General features: G+C 33.9%; 1 protein-coding gene across 1 annotated transcript; it reads right to left on the reverse strand.

Annotated features, from left to right (window-relative positions):
- Positions 1 to 8718: 8718 nt before the first annotated feature.
- LOC141697772 (kinesin-like protein KIN-12A) lies at positions 8719 to 17872 on the reverse strand. The gene is made up of 16 exons (XM_074502315.1): positions 17379 to 17872; positions 16561 to 16698; positions 16385 to 16468; positions 16152 to 16277; positions 16008 to 16067; positions 15840 to 15893; positions 15619 to 15711; positions 14691 to 14786; positions 14322 to 14467; positions 13459 to 13608; positions 13230 to 13359; positions 11889 to 13076; positions 11706 to 11804; positions 11466 to 11618; positions 10592 to 11374; positions 8719 to 9179 (listed from the first exon to the last, which is right to left on the reverse strand). Exons 1-16 carry the CDS (start codon positions 17670 to 17672, stop codon positions 8871 to 8873), a joined length of 3903 nt encoding a protein of 1300 aa, XP_074358416.1. The 5' UTR covers positions 17673 to 17872; the 3' UTR covers positions 8719 to 8870.
- Between the last annotated feature and the right edge of the window lie 3535 nt (positions 17873 to 21407).

The raw sequence follows: 21407 nt of genomic DNA on the forward strand, positions 1-21407 counted from the left end.
AGCAAGTTGGATTTTTGGAAGGATAATGGGCATTCAACCGTGGAAAACAGGTTCATTGATCTTCATCTAAAGTTGATGATTTCTACCTAAAGATGAGGTTTCCCAAATGAAAGAGAAATTTTACACATACCATCAAAGGAAGGTCAGATGGTTCGGAGGGTAACTTGGTTTCCTAATATTCTGTCATGTAAGAGCTCGAGTTATGGGAAGGAGTTCATCACCTAAAGTTCAATCAAAAGAGAGTTTCGACCTTGGAAGCTTAATGGCATAATCTGAACCTTTACTGGAACATCAAAAGCATAGATAAGTCCTACTTTTAGGCTTTTACATATTACTTATTATGTATGTTCTTGGTGCATATAAGGAAATCTAAGGAATAATGGAAATAGTTTGGTACTCGTAATTATCATGTTTAGGTTCATAAGAAGGTTTAGTACTGTTAGTATGTCCGAGGTTAATACATTACCTCTAGTCGGCATGATTACTATTAAGTAATATTAAAAGGATAGACGAATGATATAATGGTAATTCGGTCACTTGCATATTATATGTTGTCAATTGGCATAACTGGATAGATTGGATTATAGATAGATTGGATTATAACATGTTTAATTCGGGACTATTTGGAAATCTCTTAGTTAAGAGGGATACGTGGGGATAAGACTAGTAGGTCGAGTTGAGTAACCTTTGTAAGCAATGGTGAGTAAGCTAACTTAGGTTTAATGGTACAAGAAAACTATATAGTGTAACTTCAGCTTGAGCTGCGAGCATGCGCTGGCACCTCAGGTAAGAGGTATAGCACATGGATAGTTATCAGGTTAAAACAGAAAATTGGTTACAGGAGAATCCTGATAAATAAGCACATGTTTATATGTTTTGAATACTTGTTTTATGTGAAATGTGTGGTACATGGTAATTGGATCTTAGTTCTTCACCATAAATGATTATATGTTAAAGAACAAGGGGTAATGGATATACGCACCTCCTATGACAATGTTGTTAAAATGTTAAAATTTTAAAACAATGGATTAAATATAATGCATGGCTTGGATTAGATGACTGTTATTACTCATAATGATTACACATATGTATGTAATGGTATTTGAAAATAGAATCTACTATGTTTGACAGGTTTATATGCATACTGGTCTCTCGGACATATGAAATGATAGTGATCACGTTCTATATTGGATGGGAAGCGAATGTCAGCTTGGACTTGCTTGACACCCAAAAAGGATTAAATGGGTGTTCATAGCTTGGAGTTAAAAATAGCTACAGGTGTAGCTTGGAAAATAGCTACGGATGTAACTACGAATATAACTACTGGTGTAGCTTGGAATCGAATACGGCTACTGGTGTAGCTTAGGTTTGGAGATAGCTACGGGTGTAGCATGGAATTGGAATTAGTTACAACTTGTTTCTAACTCGAAACTGGAATAACGTAAGGTGATTTGGATTATAGATTGACTACATCATGTGTGGACTATACATGAGGATATATGCAAAGGCTTGCAATGGATTTGAATCCACTTATAGATTATATGTGGAGAGTATGTAGGAAGGTACCTCTTGGATATACGCAAAGGCTTGCGTAGATTTATAATCACATATGGATTATATATGAAGAGTACGTGGGAACGTACCTCACGGAATATATGGTTTAGGCTATGAAAATCTAATAGATTTTCAGTTTTTGGTAATTATGTTTGGATTCTTGGATATATGACCAGTATGAATGCATGTTATAATGGATATGGATGATATATGGAGGCGTGTCTAGTTACACATACCTCAAAATAATTTTGGTTTGTCAAATAAATAACTTGGAAATATAATGGAAATGTGGATCAAGAGGGATGTACGTAAGGAATTGCGTACCTCGATGGAATGGTGTATGGTTGATATACCAAAAATGTATGGTTTATACATAGAATGTATGGTTTATACATGGAAGACCCAAAATATTTTAGCCTACGTGATTCCCTTTGGGTAGTAAGGCATTACTTATGCAAAAACATGTATGTTGATATGTTGGAAAAGGATGAATCTGAGTAAATACTCAATTCCTGGATTAGGTTTTCTTGGGTCTGTGAACCTGGATGGATAGGTTCGTATGAAAAATACGAGCCTATAGGATTTCCACAGGTGCGTTTCGATCTCATGGAAGCTGAACTAATGTAAATCCTGTGAGATTTTGCATAAGTATGGTCGAAGTGCGAGGTACTTGCACAGGGGATAGGGGCTTGCAGGGACGCTGTTAAGTTCAAGGGCTTACGAGGATGTAAGTTCAGGTTGAAATATGAACCTTGGAATGGGAATTGGAATTGGAATTGGAATTGGAATTGGAGGTAGGCATAGGACTAAAGAAGATAGTAGATATAGATAAGAGGTAATCCAGTTCCCTTCTGTTTTTAAATTGTTCTATAAAATAAGTATGTTTGCATGCATAGAATAAATTAAATAAATTGTTAGGTTGTTGTAGGACCATATGGTTAATTTAAAGTGTGTTACTAAGACGTTTTAGGTCATTTTAGATAGTCTTTACGAGCAATGGTGAATAAGCAAGCTTAGATGTTATGTTACAGGATAGGTTTAGCTTCAGTTAGAGGTACAAGTCTATTACAAAACCTCGTGCATGAAGCTCACTAAGTGAACCTTCGAATAACTTAGTTTCTAATTTACTTAGACCAGTATAAAAGTGTGTTTAAAATGTTAAGAAAAAGTTGAATGCACTTAGATAAAAATGAGTTCAGTTCAAATACATAGAGGTCAAGTTAAAGGTTTGCATGTTAATAAACTGTTAGAGGAATAATTGTGCATTTGATCCTTAGCGTGTTTAAAACTTAAAATTGGTGCAAGTAATGAACATATGATATATTGATATATAGCATAGCTTGTAAAATTTGTACTAGAGAACAAGACTGGTAGATATTAATTTAAGTCAGGAAAGTCCTTACGGAATTTTCACCTAGGTTCGACTAAAGTACATATGCTACATTTGAAAACATAAATAAAATGTTAAGGAAAAGGTGTGCATCTTGATTAGCAACTAGTGATGCATGGTAGCCATAGGTTGGATAGGATTTTGAATTCATTATTGATTGTTTATTTTTTGAGTTATTTTGTGGGTAAAAGTTCACTTTATAATTCGAGGGTTAGGTTTAGCAAAATCGCCCTTTGGGAAGGTAAGTGTAAGGACCTAAGCCCGGATACGTATTAAAGTTGTTATTAATGATAAAGGATATGTAAGGTAGGCTCAAAACCTGAAACTCTAGGCTTTGGTCATGTTCAAGGAGCTTCAATTATTTGGCCAAGGTTAATGGGAATTACATTAATTGTAAAATGGTAAAGGTTTAAGTCATTGTGAAGGTCTAGGTACAAGCATTTCCCAGGTAAAATCTTAGAAGCATTACTTGTATAATTTTCTTAGACCAGTATAACTGGGGAGTAGTTACAAGACCCAAGAATAAGGTTTGCACCTAGTTTGACTCCTAATAAAGTATTGTACATTATAAGATAAAACCTAATTGAATGGGTAGAGTACGTAGAGTGGAAATCTGGGTACATGTTATTCAAAACTAGAAAAGAATTGAGGGAATCATAAGGCTTAGGTTCATCTATGTACCTTAAGTTTACCTTTTGGGTAAAATGGCTTAAATTGCTTTAAGTTGAGAATTATGATTTTTTTCCTTAGAATAGGAATATTAAACTCTGTTATAAATTGAATGTATGACATATCTATATGTGCATGTCTATAAAAATTACATATATTCAATACATTAGCTACAACGTCATCTTTTTATATTAGGTGATTACTTATGTATGTGGCTTTGTGATATCTAACATGATATATATGAAATATAGCATACTATTATCTGATCGGTTATTAAGCATTTTATATATTTTATTATCTATTGAGCTACCCAACATGTGGGATTAGCTAAGTACGTAGACCACTAACATGGCAAGCTCAAAAAAGAGCATGAATCCTGAAGGATAACAAGGAATCAGATAAACGGGATTTCCAATGTAGGGTTTAGTGATGTACCTGAACTTGAGCGTAAAGCAACGCCACAAAAAGGAGATAAGTTATACTCTTAAGTTTTTACGTATTCACTGTCATGCATGATTATTGTGCATACATAAAATTAGTTAATCATTTTAGTAAAAGGTTCTCAGTGCGAACCTCATCTTTTCAATTGATCTATTATCTATCTTACATGCACTCATGTTTTTTTAAATACGCACATTATATTATTTCAAGGCATCAAAATTACATGAATTTAAACACAATAGATCATTTTATCATGAACATTTACTTACCTCATGCATTAGGTTTAAAATTATTTTCAAACTTGCTAGCTGAAGTTGTCTGTGGGTATCTAGGCACGCTATATGTCCCGTAAATGTAACCACTCGTAAAGACATACTAGCAACTTGAAGAGGTCTCCATAACCTTCCTATGGTCCCTCTTACGGATTTGGACAAGCCTCATTGTATATGGGCACGGTTTGGAAAAGCCCCATAATTTATGGCCATCATTCAAAAAGTCCCGAGAAAATTATGTAATACCTTAAGAGGTACATCGGGATGGAAAGTTGGAAATTTCTGAAAGTTGCGGCACTATGTCTGGATAAATTTGTTCACCAAGTTTCTACTTGATTGTTAAGGCAACAATGGTTTTACATATAAACATATATACAAATTCATTTGCACATGTATATTCATATTTGCATCTATGCATTGTTTGAGCTACATTTGTTATATGTGTGAGCTACTTAGCTCATGTTTCTAATCACATCTTCTAATTATTGTGATAAGCACGGGTTATGGAAGAGATCGGGGGTAATTATTGTGCCCAAAATCTTGCATGGGCTCAATTTAAGGCCTATAAGGAGATTGAGCCCCAATGGGATGGATTAGGAGATGGTTAGGTGCAAGTTTAGCCCAAAGATTGATGGTTTTGGAGGTATTTACACTAAGGTGGATCGTACCATGTGAGGTTTCCGCTTATTAGAAGAGGCATTCCCAGCTATATGAAGTTGTAGGCCACCAGAGGAAGTTAAGGTTGACTAAGAGAGGTTCAACTGGATTTTGGGCAGGCAGGAACGGTCATGGAAAGTGATGTTGCCCAGTAGGTGAAGCATTGGTTAAGCAGGTGAGTTGCTAGAAGCACTGTGAGAGCTATTCAGGCTGGATAGGTACTGGAACAGGCGTACCAGCGCACCTTCTTGGACGGAATCAGTATTTAACAAGGACTGTACCTCCTAAAATCAAGGAGAATGGACTCTATCTTTGAAGGAATGGCTTCCTAATGCATTTCTACCACTAAAAATATGGTGATAACCCCTAATTAAAGAATATATACCGGATTTATTGGATAATTACATTTAATTACGGATTAATCAAGTTTTGAGTGTCCTGCTGGAGCTAGGACACTAGAAGCTCACTTGGAAGTGGTTGGATAAACTTTGGACACATGGAATGGATTTTTAATAAGATTCTACCACTATAAACATGGTAAATAACAAGAATTAAAGGATAAATACATGGTTTAATGATAATCATGTCTCGATTATGAATTAAAATGGGTTTCCAGTGTTCAGCCGCACTTGGACACTAGAACCTCACTTGGAAACAGTTGGATTAACTGTGGGAACTATTTTTGTCTTATCAAAAACATGGATTATTGGTCAAGAAATGGAGTTCAACCCTTGAGAACTGCATTAAGTTTAATCTTTATATATAGGGTATGTAGGCAATTGGCAAAGGGGTTCGAATAATCATTTTTTACGCGAATTGGCATGTGTAACCATTGTGGCTATTTTCCGAGTACATTTAGTCGGATTGATAAGGATATTCTCAGCCATTTTTACTTGGTTCTTTGTCGATTTATCTCATTTTTTATACACAATTCCAGCTTTATTTATGCAGTTGTAACTCTGTTCAGCAGCTGCAGCGGCCTCTATTCACTCGAGAACCAAGGGTGAATTTGTTAATTAAGCACGATAATCTCGGGGTGTTGTTACCAAATTTCTCTCACAACAAAAATATAAAAAATTCCTAAAGTTTAGGGGATTATATATCAGTAATTGAACTTTAATTGAAGTTTTTAAAAAACCAAAACCCTAACTGAAGAATCGAAGCCTCGATCCCCAATTTGATTGAGCCGTATTAAAAATGTGAATCTTTAATTACGTACTAGAGACTGAAAATGGTGGCGACAAACGGTATAAGTAGTGGCGAGAAAGATATTAGTCTCAGATATATTAGCTTAAGAGAAGCTAGTGAGAGAAATTGAGAGTGACCGCAGAGGTACCGAGAGAGAGTCAAGTGTATATATATTTCAAACTTATACCGAAAATTTGGCGGTTGTTTGCCCAAATTTTTACGCGCTTGAGCCCAATATTTGGGCGGTCCAATGAGTTCAATAATTTACATATATATATTTATATATTATTATTTAAAAAGGTAAATTTTATAAAATTATTTTAGAAAAAAATTATTTATCTATCTGTATATTATTGCTTCTATAATATGTTTATTTAAATTTTTTAATATTTTTTACTTTTTGAAATTTAGATATCAATGCTCAAATTAAAATGAGGGGAATCTATACTATTTTTAATTTTTATTATTTTTTAAAACTCGTAGTTCAATTTTTTAAAAAAAATTACTTGAAAAGTTACTATTTTAAAATTTCAAAATTTAACTATGTATAAAATTCATGTATCATATTTATTCAATTTGTAAATAACCTTAAATTCTTGTAATATTATTTTAAATTAATATTTAATCTCAAAAAAATATTAAATTTATATTTTAGTACTCTAGGCTAACACTTTTACAAAAATGTTACAAACTGTAACATTTTATAGCTAATGCAACACCAGGTTTTTGGATAAGATTATACAAAAAATACAATGTTATACTAGGTCATAAGTAGCATAACTAAGATAATGGGGTAACATTTTTTTTAGGGTTGCGATAGGTTATATTTGGTGTAGTGATAATTGATGATGCCGATGAAAAATTAAGGGATGAAATTGAAAATCGAAAAAGGGGTTCAAGAAAGGAAAGGATGACAGATAACATACGAGAAAAGAGTATTTTCAAATGTAAATATTAAAAAACCTAAATATGCAATCAATCATCAATCAATATTTTTATATAAAGTAGAAGACGGGTCATTTAGGTGTCAAAATTTTTTCATTCTATTTTTCTAATTTTTTAAATATTTTTGATTGGTAAACATAAAAAACTGCAATTACTTTATATTCTCCTAAATATTATCTTCATTCGTAATATTCTACTAAAGTTTGTACATCTTTTATTAGGATTTTCGAAAGCAGTTTACCATCATAATATTCTCCAAAAACTTCCATTTTCTTTTTAAATCAACTTACCATCATCATATTATTCTAAATTTCCTTTTTATTACAATTTATTTTTTCTCCTAAAATCAACTTACTATATTATATTTTTTCTAAAAAATTTCTTTTAATTTTTAGCCTATGAAATATTAAGGAGACGAGTATCCATAAATGTTTATCGTCATTCGTAATATTAACCTAGGTTTTCAACGACATCGTCCATTAGAATTTTTGAAATTAACTTGCTATCATAATATTTTCCTAAAATTTCTCATTTCTGTTTAATTATCATCGGTATATTCTTCTAATTTTTTTTAATACCATTCCTCCTCTTTCTCCTAAAATCAACTTATTATATTATATTTTTCCTATCATTTTTATTTTAATTTTTAGCCTATGAAAGTGAAATATTACAAAAATGAGTATTTATAAATATATTTTCTCAACATTTTTTAAAATCGTTATATCATTATATTATACTTAGGTAAAGGAGGAGAGGAGGGAGGTGGCGTCTCTTATATATATTTTGGTGTTTTTCTCAATTTTTTAAATTATTAAATAAATATTATATTATATTAATTATTGACTAATAAAAGATATAATTTTATGATATTAGATTTGTGAATAATGAGAGAGCGGCAAGTAAACATGTTTAATTAGAAGGGTTTAATTTCTATGTTTATTTATTTATTATCCATAATTTCAGAATGATAAAATCAGATAAAAATACAAAAAAAATCTTAAACATTATTTTAAAAGATTGCTCGCGGCTTAGTGTATTAGTTACTTATAGCAGGGTGAATGACAAATTTAGCCTATTTTTACACAAAATTGACAAAAATAACCAATTTCTGAAAAGTTGGCCAACTTTAGCCGATGGGATACCCAACTGTCAGTGGAGTATCCAATTTATACAAGATACCCAACTGGCAGTGGAAGTGGAGTATCCCATATATAAAATACCCAACTACCAGTGGAGTATCTTATATAAATTGGGATACCCAACTGATAGTGGAGTATTCAATCGGCCAAAATTGGTCACTTTTTTAAGAATGGCTATTTTTGTTAAATTTTTTCAAAAATTGACTATTTTTGTCATTTTTTCCATATAACATTTATAAGGAAAATTTTAGTGCGACACGGGTAAATTATAAAAACAGGGTTCCAAGAATTGACTTTTCGAAATCATTGAAAACTTTCCGATGAAAGACTGTTATGCAGAATATTTTTCGTGGGCAATGTAGAAAGAAATTTTTCGCAGACTTGAACTGCTTTCGGCCTTCCCCTGAACCACAACATCAGCATCTTCGTAAAACAATCAGATGTCCAGAAAATAAACCAAATCACCACCAAATGGAAACATATATTAGCAGGATTAGGATTTAGGACTACTACGGTTAACTACATATATTAGCTGGCCTACTATTGTTGTATATATATAAAACATACAATACCGCTGCTAAAACATATAATAAATTGTCATTACATTCAAGAAGTCTATATGTTGCAACGATCATACCCTGAGAACCACGAAGAAGGTTCTTCTACCAGCCTAGTTGAGTCTTCTTCAGCATTATAAAAGGACTCGAAATCATCTCTGCGTCTCTCATCGGCTTTACTATCCAACCCCACAGCATCATCTTCTACCATCTTTGAGTCGTGATAAAAATGTCCTACTGTTTCCTCCAGCAGACAGGAATTTGGCAGCACTTGACACGTACAAACATCTTTTTCATGCTTCCTCTTTAAATCATCAATCTGTTTATAGGCCTTCTTAGATTCTTCCACAGCATCCGCAGCTCGAGCCTGAAAGCATTCCACATTGGTTCAGCAACAAACTTTACAACTTTCCGAGATAAAAGATTCAAAAGAACATGTGTACTTGTTACCAAGCTAGAATAAGTACTACATATACTCAAATTATTCTGAAATCTATAGAAGAAAAAGATAACTTCTGTAGCAAATTGGAGCAGAAAAGTGTGAGAAAATTTCGGTGTACCACCCAACATGATTTATATAACTTTCAGTTTCCAAATATAGAAATTAATATTCCAACTTCTAACTTTCAAAATATAGACTTGCACGCCTCTCACAGATGCATATTATAATTTTGTCATATGTTAGTTTTCCTGCTTTGTATTAAGAGAGTTGGTTGCTTCATGCGGTAGCTTAGAATTATCGCTTACAAGTTTCTATTTAGAACAAGTTAGTGTCCAACTGTCTATAATGCTTCCTATCCAAATTTTTCGAAGGAAACTGTGCAAGGGCGTGATACAGAAACTGCAATGGCAATTTGACTAGTTTGATGAAGAAAAAAGTGGACGTCAGATAATGAGGCTGTTAAAAACACATGCAGGTAAGTCTTTCACGGAATACTATATTATAATCTATTATCCAAACTTAAATTTAATTGGTAGTCAGAAGCAATTATTACTCTGATATTATACTTCATAGATTATTCACAAACAGCATCAAATTAATTTATTTGTTAATTATATAGCCTATAAACCCAATAAGACGCTTGGAATTAACAATTTTTAGCATTGGCAATGTACTAGAAGTAGAACAGCTTAAAATGAAGTTTACCCATCCTCTATCAAACAAAACACATGCCAAGCAAAAGCACTTAGCCATGCCTTATTTCTTTTTAGGAATTAAGAATCAGTCAGAGGCTGATGAGTCATAAGACATTCCCAATCAGTTCTTACTTTCTCAAAAAAATGTGGAAACATTTTAGACAATAACATTTTATGTTGTCCTAAAAGTAGATTCCTCAATGATACGGTTCAATAATGATTAGAAGGTGCAGTTCTGATAAATGTAATGCAGTAAAGGCCATTATTAAAGAACCATCATCCATCTCATGCAATGACCTTCTAGTTATGCAATCCTCGTACACAATGTATAGATACTAATAATTGTAAATTTAAGTTTGGAGATATTTTTGTGAATCACAATATACTTGGAACTTAAAACAGCTCAAACAGATTATAAAAGGTCTAAACTAGTCATCTGTATATTACAAAGAGGAAACATATACTCTATTTTTATTTTTATTTTTGCACACCTAAAATCAGTTATAAAAGTATAATAAGCATACGATATAAACACGGATAATAAAAGACACGCATATATATATATAAAACAGCACCGGAGTTTAGAATGACATACCAATGAAAACTAAAAGGAACTCTTAAAAGCAACAGACTGTAACATACCTGGGCATTAGCAACAGCTTCTTCTGCTTCTTTAAGCCGAATAAATAGTTCACCAGCTGCTTGTACAGCTTCAGCAGTATCTCTCAATTGAGCTTGAAGACCTCTGTTTTCATCCCTAAGATAACTACTCTCCTTTTCTTTTTCAACTTTCAATGCCGAAATTTCTGCAGCAAGGATATTGATGAACCTAGATTCAGCACCTCTTACTCCGGCCCTGGCAGCAGTTTTCTTGACATCTTCTATACCCTCCTGAATCTTCCTGTGCCTATCAAGCAATTGAACATGTTTCTCTTGAAGATCTGCATATTGTTCAATCATGCGGGCATGGCCTTCCATAGCCATCTGCATTGATACTTTTAACTCTTCTGAGCATTTCTTCTCCATGTCTAACTCTTCTTTTTGCTTTTTTAAAAGAACACGACTAGTTTCAAGCTCAGTTCTGAGTTCCTGTGCAAGAGAAATCCATTTGCTCTCTGCTTCAGCCCATACTAATCTCTCCTTTTCCATTTTATGTTCCACATTGTCCTCAGTTGACTCAGGAACAGAGCACAATGATGAGCTTGTATTAGTTAATTGCAGAGGACTTCTTATTCCAATTGATTTTGGTGAAGCATCCATATAATACTGAAGTTGACTTCTTAAGTCTTGAATTTCTTCCACCAGTATATCCTTCTCACCCATATCACAGAAATTCCGGTAACTTTCCACTTCGCCTTTAACTCTCTTTAGCTCAATTTTGGTGCTTAAAAGTTCAGGGTGGTTATCATATTGATTCTTTAAAATCTGTAAGCAAGATGAGATGCAAAATTAGCATTAGACATGCAAACTGCACATGAAATACATGTTTTGTAAAATTAAATATTTTGATTAATACCTTATTCTCATCTCTCAGTGATACAATTTCGTCCTCCAGAAAATCCTCTTTTAACAATACACCATCCATCAGGCTTTCAAGGCGAACAATTTTGTCCTCGCGCATCTGTCCAATTATGGCATTGCACTCTCTTTCATGTTTATACTGTTGAACCTATTGGTATTCATATAGAGTGTTAAATAGGTGGAACTATATGTCTTCTTTTGTTTAGTAATGCTATAAGGTGAAAAGAAAATCTACCAGACGATTAAGTTGCCTAATTTCCATATTTTGCTTTGTGCAATGCTCCTCTAGTGCCATCTCTCTCCTTATAGCCCCTGCCAAAACCTTCTCTACTGCCTGCAGCATAATAAAAATATAACATTTATATGAACTGGATATATGAAGAGAAATCTAGTAATCCTGTTATACTTTCTGACATACTTTGGGAACTTCCATTCTTGACTTGTCTGCCAATAGTGAACCATCATCAACAGTCACCAATTCCATATTTGAACTAGCATCTTTTGGTTCTTCAGAATGCATACCCTTGCATTTATAGCACAAAATAGTCACTGGATCTGCCTCTGCAACCTCACTGTCCTCTGGAAAAGTTTGGATACCCACATCAACTTTTTTGACTTTTAGAACTGATTCAGTATCACCACATTTATAAGAAAACCTGAAAGAAGACCGCCTCAAACCCGAACTCTGACAATGAGTATTAAGAATTTCAAGACCACGCTGCAGACTAGCAGCAAGATGTTTACTCGGTCCATCATAATTTTTAATATCACAATTGGACTGGGCATTCAGACAAATGTTTTTGTAAGGATTTGCAAAAGGTTGATGTATGGACTCTGGGATCAGGGAAGTGTCTATAAGATCTTTCTGTGACGCAGTTGAAGTTGATGAAGTTTGAAGACTTTTATGGCAGCTGCTGCTAACTCTTGGAGAAACACTTGCAGTGGGAGATTTAAGAAGTGTGGATACCTCACATGTCGCCATGCTAAATTCCGAAGGATCTGGGGTGAGCTGCTCAGAATTTCTATTTCTTCTGCTAACTAAATTCTCTTCAAAATTCCTCGAACGACTAACTGTTTTCAGACTAGATTCTCCATGTAGAATATTTGAATGACTTTCAGCCTGCTCAGAGGATTCACAATCCAAATCTACATTAGTATCCTCAGAACCCCGCTGCTTTCCAAAATCAGCTCCAGATGTGACCACGAGTTTGTCGGTTTGATTTTCATATAGATCCTCTAGTTTTCTCCCTTCAAGTTGCTTTTTTTCTTCACTGCCTGTGAATGGAAGACCAGCCTGCCTTTCAGCCGTAATCCTTTTAAGTTCAGAAGGGACCATAAGATTTGTATCAGTTGACTGTACACTTTCAAGTTTCTTTCGATCCATGCCATTGTTTTCTTCAATGTTCGCTAGCAGCAAACCAATTTCTTCAGCTTGCTGAACAATTTCCATTTCTTCATCACCGTCATCATCAACATGAGGCAATGTTATTGGACGGTTGAGACTAAATTTCAGAAGATTTAAGCTTCTTCGAGCATTCCACCCTGATTTATAGCTTCCTTTGAATTCAATTTGATTTTCCTTGTTTTTCATTTGAGATAATTCTTCCTGCCACATATATATTCAGCAAAAGTTATTTTGAAGTCGCAATTAGAAAAAGAATAATTTCAAACTAAAATGGAGGAAAACCATTAACATTAAGCATTAATATATAAATACTGCATATATGCATAAAGTAAAAAGTCGGCAAACAGAATAAACCTTAAGCTGCTTTATCACTTGCCGCAAGACATTAACATCGTCTTGCATTTCTTCATTAACAACTGCCTTGTTCTCAAGTGCATTTGCACGTTGTGCAAATCTGAGTGTACCAAGAGTCTCACTCTTACAACTGCATTATAAGTTATTAATGTTTTCATATCAAAAGAGAGATGGAAAAAAAAATCAAAACATGAAAAAGAAAGGCAATAACAAGATTCTGCAGATTAACCTTTGGGCCGGAGAAATGGCACACAGCATAGCCAGCTTTGCATTTCCACCCAATGATTCTTGCAGCAAAAATGTCAATTTGGAATCCCTGTAAGGGATATGTCGCTGCTTTCCTGTTTGGGAAACTTCTGCGAGAATGTTTATCAAGTTCCTGTAGATATCACAAATTCATGATGGTTCTACAATAATCAATAATATAGCTAAAAGCCTTAAACTAGTTATTTTTAAGTGGCCAACAAGGAAGAACTTATCCGATCCATAGTTGATTTTGTGAGCTGTAGAGTAAGCCGACACATCACTACAGATTTCAAAATTCGCAATGTAACTTATTTACTGCTCCACTGGTTTATCACAACCACATTGAATAATGTATGTGCTGCTTTGTAGAGAGTAAATTCTAAGGATGTTTCTGAATGAAAAAAGAGGTCGCTATCTAAAGAAAATTAATAATTGTTAGCCACAGCTACATTGTTCAGAACAAGAAAATTAGACACTCAAGTAAATATTATAATGTATTACATGAATAATTTATATGTTCTGTTTTACCATATGAGGAAATCGATGCTATCTAGCTAGAAATTAATCTTCTAGAGTCATCAATTCAAGAGCAATTGATTACATATGGCCAAAGGGAGGTATTGATCTAATACAAAGGCATCTGAGCTGTAAAGTAAACCAGGTTTCACCATCACATTGCTCGAAGTTTTGCATTTAAATTATCGAAATAAAAATGTGGTCTTAATTAAATAGATAGGTGCAGTGGGCAAATGTATAAAGAGGTAGAAAAGATATAATTATCACTTATTAAAGTTAGTCGCCGCAACCTTGTTCCATACAACAAGATACAACCATGTGAAGGCATACCCGAGTTGAGAAAGTGATCGATTAATATTTCCTGCCTCTTTTAAGCGTTCTCCGGCGGCACCTGTTAGCTTTTGTCTTTCAGAGCCAGCAAGATCAACAAGATTTATTTTACTTGACTTGAAGCAGGTCAAACCATCTGCCACAGTCTTCACATTAAAGTTCAGATTAGACAAACATGCATATGAACTTCAAGTGAAATTAATGTAAAAATACACACAGACATACAATTATATATGTGTGTGTGTGTGTATCAGAAGCTTGAACATACAGGACCAAAAATTCATTCGATACTGGAAAATACATAAGCTCTTTCGGACACTAGCAAACAAACCAATAAAAATTTACTATTTAAAGTATCACCATTCTAACCTTGCATCGTGACTCAACAACACAAGTGATAACACAGTGCGATCTAGAACTCTCGGCATTTGTGCTTGTTGCACCAATCCTCCTGTTGGACAAGCCCTGAATCATTTATGCAAATACAAATGCATTTGCATAGAATAATTGCCAATCAATTCTGATATTACATGTGAAAACAAAGGAACGACCTCTTGCATGCAAAAATAGTATTAGAAAGTAAAACTATCACAGCGGATAACTTCAAGTCTTCAACATCTAACATGTAAGCAATTTTCAACTTATTCACTTCACTAACTAAACCAGGACAGTGCAAGCAGATAAGTATGTTCATGCTAGTTGTTAGGCAGTACACAGCACAAGAAAAACTACATCTGATCAGTATTGTACCTCATTTTCTAAATGGATAAAAGTTTTATTCAGCAATTATGAACAATATTTGTAGAAGTCACGCAAATATTTTAAAATTAGATATTTAGATGCAGGTGGTCTAGGCCTAGAATATTGAAGGCTTCAAATATTAAAATAAACAACCCATCTGCAAAATTGATGTTAAAGCTCTTTAAAACCTAGTAATAGTAGTACTTTTTTTTATTGTCATATGAAAGAAAGAAAATTGCCTTATTTTTTAATGCCAACTAACCTCCTCCCTGGAATATCTAGCCTACAAAAACATCAGAGAAAAAACAAAAAAAAAAACAAGAGTTTTAACTCTTGAACCTTTCCTAAATCAAATGCTTATATTGTGTCCTCATTCTACTTGTCCATATCTTCCTCTCTCGAATTATTTTCATCCCAGAAAATAAACACATAAAGTTTCTGCCCAAGTATAAATCAATACATATATACCATCCATATTCCTTTCTGTGCAATAACGCGCTGTATTGGGTGTCAAATAAAACATATGCACATTGCATGAGCACATAAATTTTCTAACCTTTAGCAAAAGTTGTGTCACATCCTTCATCGTGCATACACATTCCTCCCTTAGATTTTCAACGTATACGCCAGTTTTGACATCTTCTCTTATCTGGTAAGAAGCACCAGATTAGAAAATAGTAAAGAGTAAAAGAAAACCAAGAATGCCATATAGCCGAATCATTAATTAATAAGTGAAACAGAATTTCTTACTCAAATGAACAGAAATTTTCCATTTACCTGAAGGCTCCTTTGGCTCGGTTCTAATAAATCAGTTATTTGTTCATTATAAATCTGCAAATAAAACATGTCAACAATAACAAAATTGTTGTTTCAATGTAGATGTGCAGCCACACCTATAAGAATTTTGGGCTACAGAATCAGTTCAAGTAGATTCATTCACTTTACCTCAAGAAAAGAACAGCGGCACTGGTACCGGAGTTGTTTGTCGGCATGCTTGGTTTGCTCCTAAATGCCGTAATAATATTTGTGAAGCAAAGTATGAGAACTCTGAAAATTTAAGAAGTGACAAAAAAGCAAGTAAACTACAACCTCCTCTATGCGGGCAAAAAGTCTCTCAAATACACGTGGTGTCAACCCTAACTGATTACTTAAAAAATTTTCTCCCAAATACGCGTTTGCTGGGCCCCATATCGTGTACGTCTTTCCACTTCCAGTCTAATCAGTTGAATTAGAGAAGTATGTCAATAAACAATTCTATTGTGTGGGAACATGTGTGTATAACCACATTTTTTAAGGGGTGAAAGTGTCAGGGTATAGAATACCTGTCCATAAGCAAATACTGAATTGTTGAACCCAGCAAGACAATTTTCAACAAGAGGAGCTCCGACAAGTTGAAATATATCTAGCTGAAAAGTTAACATTTAACGAATAGTCATATACTATAAAATTAAACCAACATTGCTTAACCATGTAAACAGAACCAATAAATTTATCTTGCCTGTGTTGATGTAAAATCAGCAACCGAGTCAAACGTAAATGTGTGACCAGCGACGGACAACGAATCACCAGATTTTTTTTGAACTATCAACTCCCCATCCCCGTCATCCTTATTAAGGGGGCGCATTCTGACAATAACCTGATCCATAGAGCAGATACATAAGAATTGACATTGGTACCATCAATATACAATATTTTCCATTGGAACAAGCTGATGGCTGAAGTGATTGTAAGATTCACAATTTTTACCCACCCTGCGCACTCCATTTCTTAAGTAGACAAATAACAAGATCCGGATCTGATCTCTTTCTTTCGTGAACTTCTCTTGTTTTTTTAACTTTTAAACATATACATTTATCCTACACTTTCCAACGATTTCAACATTATACCTATGCAGAAAATATCCTAGAGAAGACACGGAATCATATCTGGTAAAAAACAATCTCATGTATTGTCAACTAATCGTCAAACAGGCCAAATCATACATCATGGATAGAGTACATATTAAAATAAGTGAAGTAATAAACAAATTTACAATTTACAAGTTTGGGTTAACCTCACATGCGCTTCCTAGCAGTAAGACAAAAGAACCCTATCGTAAATGCTAGTGCTCTTTGACCTTGTCTTTTTTAATTCTTCTGAATCCATTGAAATGTCTTACCTAGATGCTAAATTTTGTAGACACAGAAAATCTACAAGCTCGTAACATCCTCAAATGTATGTTAAAATCAATTTATGCTATATGAATCGATATATCAGAATTCAAATAAAACACAAAAAGATACTAAAACGGGTAAATATAAATGCAAATACACACACCTTGACTCCAGAATCGGAGGAGGCATTACGCAATCCAGCATCGACGACAGCATCGACATTAATCTTACGTTTAAGCAGATTGGGAGGCGGTCTAGGGGGGAGACCACGCGACGGTTTAGAGGCGAGAGAGGGAGAATGATATAAGGAATCCGGAAGAGAATTAGTAGGAGGCGCATTCTCTTTGGAGAATTTGTGTTTTCGTTTGAGAGGACTAGGGTTTGGGGACGTAGATGAAGGAGTGTCTGTAGCGTCACGCAAGATGGTAGGGCTTCGAGGCTGCATAAAATGCTTCATTTCATCAGCAATTTGTGTAATGTTTAGAATTGGAGAGCAGAAATGGGAAAAAATTGATTAATGATGAGTTTACAGAGAGAGAGAGAGAGATTAGGGTTTCAGTTTGGGTTTGGTTGGGGAGAGAGAATGAGGGGTGATTTTGGAGGGATGAACAAGTTTGAATTGAATTTGGGGAAAATGCAAGTGTCCCCTGCCTTCGATCTCATTAGTACTACTATTTGTGTCGATTGTCGGTTAATGTGTTAAATATGTTAATTACGGAGTATCTTATAATTGATTGTAATTTCTAAGTAGTAAAATACTAAAACTAGTCTTAGCAGTAAAAATTTTGATAATGCATTGAATGCTTTTATTCTTCATCTTGGCTATAAAAACATGATTTTGGTGAATGTAAAACTTGTACCAAGTATCTGTAATATATGCTTCCTACCTCCCTCCGATTATCATTATTTTCTTCTCAAATTTAGTAACCTCTTCTAATATTATTAAAGCTAGTGTATTACAACACGTTATCAGCACGAAATCCTGCCGAAACTGATAAGATATAATTTTAATAAATATATATATATATATATATGCGTAGACGTGGTTACATCCTCTACATATAATTTAAATATATATATGACCGAAGTAGACGCGGTTACACCTTGTGACGCCCTCAATCTCGGGGTTAGAAAATGAGGACCCGCATACCATCAAACTAACATTAAATAAGCATAAATCCTGATTAACTAATAAAAGGATCAAATAGGATTAAGTTTGAGACAAGATTACAACTACCAACCAGATAATATATATTACAACCCAAAATAAAATTAATTACACAATCGATTCTGACTTGGAACCGACAGATAACCCATCGTATCTTTACAAACTTTCCGACTAAGCGCTTCCTCACACACAACCTGTACCACCTGCTCAAGCATCTGGAAGCCTACAACACGGTAGGGGCCTCCAGGTACGCTCTTACGAGCAGTGCGCCTAAGTATGGTCATCCTCTTACTTAACTGCCATGGTTAGAACATAGCATAATATATGAGTATAAAACTCAATAAGTAACTAAATGACAGTTCTATGATGCAATAATCAATATCTATTCACAATTACTTTTAAGGCATTCTATTGAAAATCTCTAGGTGGCAGATTTCTATCTTTGGGCTAGGGAAGGTTTATGAAGAGATAGTTGGGCTTTCAAGAATCAAGGTTCAAGATAAGGCGAAAGCCGACATTCATCACAAATCATTAACAGGATCTCAAGGATCTTTCAAATGGAAAGCGAGAATCTTTTCAACTCTGGGAATCAATTATTTGATTGATAACAATATCAGAATAAGAATCAGGGTTCTCAAAGCTGTATGCTAAACAATAACACAATCAACTCATTTCGAATCATTAAAAAATATTTCATTTTCAAAGAATCAATTTGCTAAAGCAATGTATTCAATATCCTTTATAAAGTGATAGGGAACCCTTGATTGGACTGCTTCAACTTTCAATTTATAATAATAATAAGGGTGATCAGCCCGTACCGACCTCCATCTGGCCGTTAAGGTACCTATAGCATAATTTCAGCCTTAAATTAGACTAGCCCCGCTAGTCTCTTATATGACTGGACTAGTCCCACTAGTCTCTTACGTCTCAATCCAATCCATCATGAATTCATTTGGAAAATTTTGTGTTGGAAAAGAAAGGTTTTACTAAGTTCATTTTAACATTACCAAGAATATGAAATCATTCAGACTCTTTCAAGTCGAAACTCATTCTTAAGTTCAATTTCAAGAATTCAAAGAAAGTGAATGAATCAAAGGTAAGCAAAGTTCAATGCTAAGGATCTTGATCAAATGATAACAAGGTATACAAGTTAGGGAATCAAAACAGTTTCAAGGATCATTATGGAATAAGGTAAACAAAGGAATGAAGGATCATTACGCAAGGGGGTTCATAAAGGTTCTTATAGGGTTTACAAGAATTAAAGGTATCAACCTGGAGGTGATGGTGGTGTGAGGATGCCGGAATCGAGTTCTCAGGCGAGGCGGGGGAATTTTCCGGCGAGGGGTGTAAAAATTGCAGTTTAGCCCATGTATTTTTAAAAACGAAACAGTTTAGTCCTCCAGGTTTCCAGAGTTTGCATATTTTGGATTCCTATTTATAAATTATCTAAAAAATATATTTTCTATTTATTTTAATTATAAAAATTCGTTTTTAATTACTGAAAATTCAAAGAATTATTATTTTAATTCCAAATTTTTTTTTTAATTCAAAAATAAATATGAATTAATTAGTTAATTAATTTTAGTTAATAATTAATTGATTAATTGGTTAATTAATTCAAAAATTAATCGATTAATTGATCTAATTAATTATTAATTGATTTTAATTAATTATTTAATTAGATTTAATTATTTATAAATGATTTAAAAATTCCGAAAAATAGCTTCGAGCTTTAAAATATTATTATAAATGATCCAACGACCCGTTTTGACTCCGAAAAATATTTTAAAAATCATATTAAATACCCGAAAGACAGTTTATGGCCCGAGACTTCCTTATAAATAAAATTTCATTGATTGTTTGACGTGCTATGTGCTATATGTGACTTATTTGTTTGATTGTCGGTCTATGTGATCAGTGTTTACTTGTTTTAGCATAACTTTTAATCCGTAAATCGGATTTGGGTAAAATGAAGGGTAGATGAAACCTTATGACGTCAATGTGACGATTAGAATAATGTGAGATGAATATTGATAGATATTTATGATGCCTAGCAGAGTAGACAAGCGTAGAAAAGGGAAGCAGGTGATCAGAAAATGAAATCGATGCGTAGAAAATACAGAAGGTGATCAGTGAATAGAAGCAAGACATAGAAAAGTAGACGAGTGGTTGTTGAATAAACTCATTAAACAAGTACAAGTGAAGTTGGAATCGATTGTGATAAGGAAATTACTTCTAAACCTTTTTCGAGATATAATGCAAATATTTCTAAATTCTCTCATGACATATTGTTAAGTATTCAAAATAGCTCTGTTTTATATTACAATTACTTTGAATCCTTCAGCCTTGAACCTGAACCACATCATTTGATCTTTGAGCCGTAAGCCTTATTCTTTGTGAACCATTTCTTGTTGGTTTACCAGATACTAAACTACACAAATACGATACTACTCCACAAATATATACCCATCATATACCAAACACTGGAACGGAATTGTTTAAACATACATAAACTTTTATACTCCTTCGTACCTTGTGACATCAAAGAACTAAACCTTGTAAGATCATTGTTCATCTAGTACCTGATCTCCTATAGGCTAAAGGCCATTTCTTATACATACTTTGATATACCCTTGTGATACTCATGAAATGCATCATGCCTTTATACAAATGTTTCATCACTGTTGATTATGATCTTGTTTTATTAAGTTATATTGTTATTCATATTGAATTGCTTTAGAATTGGATAGTTTTCTTTATGTGGACCAGATTCGTGGTCAGACCAGATTCGGGGTCGAATTAGGCCAATGTGTGCCTTGGATCCAGTTTATAGAGCAGAGCCGTGTGCCCTGCTCGGGGTTAGTGCGTGACTGATCAACAGCCTAATCTTGGTTTTAAAATTTAAAATGAATATCCAATTCTAATGATTGTTTAACAAGAAACTTGATTCCTCTGAATCATCTCGTTTTATCATTGATTAAGCCCATTATTGTTATATTGACTTGCTGAGCTAGTTAGCTCACT

Source organism: Apium graveolens, chromosome 11 (assembly GCF_009905375.1).
Source record: "Apium graveolens cultivar Ventura chromosome 11, ASM990537v1, whole genome shotgun sequence".
NCBI classification, from domain to species: domain Eukaryota; kingdom Viridiplantae; phylum Streptophyta; class Magnoliopsida; order Apiales; family Apiaceae; genus Apium; species Apium graveolens.

Excerpts from the sequence above, each read along its gene's own strand:
- LOC141697772 (XM_074502315.1), bottom strand. The coding sequence starts at position 17,672 with ATGAAGCATTTTATGCAGCCTCGAAGCCCTACCATCTTGCGTGACGCT. Across the intron at positions 14,468-14,690 it reads TTGTTGAGTCACGATGCAAG|ACTGTGGCAGATGGTTTGAC; the intron begins GTTAGAATGGTG and ends TTTAATGTGAAG. Across the intron at positions 11,805-11,888 it reads CAAGAATGGAAGTTCCCAAA|GCAGTAGAGAAGGTTTTGGC; the intron begins GTATGTCAGAAA and ends ATTATGCTGCAG.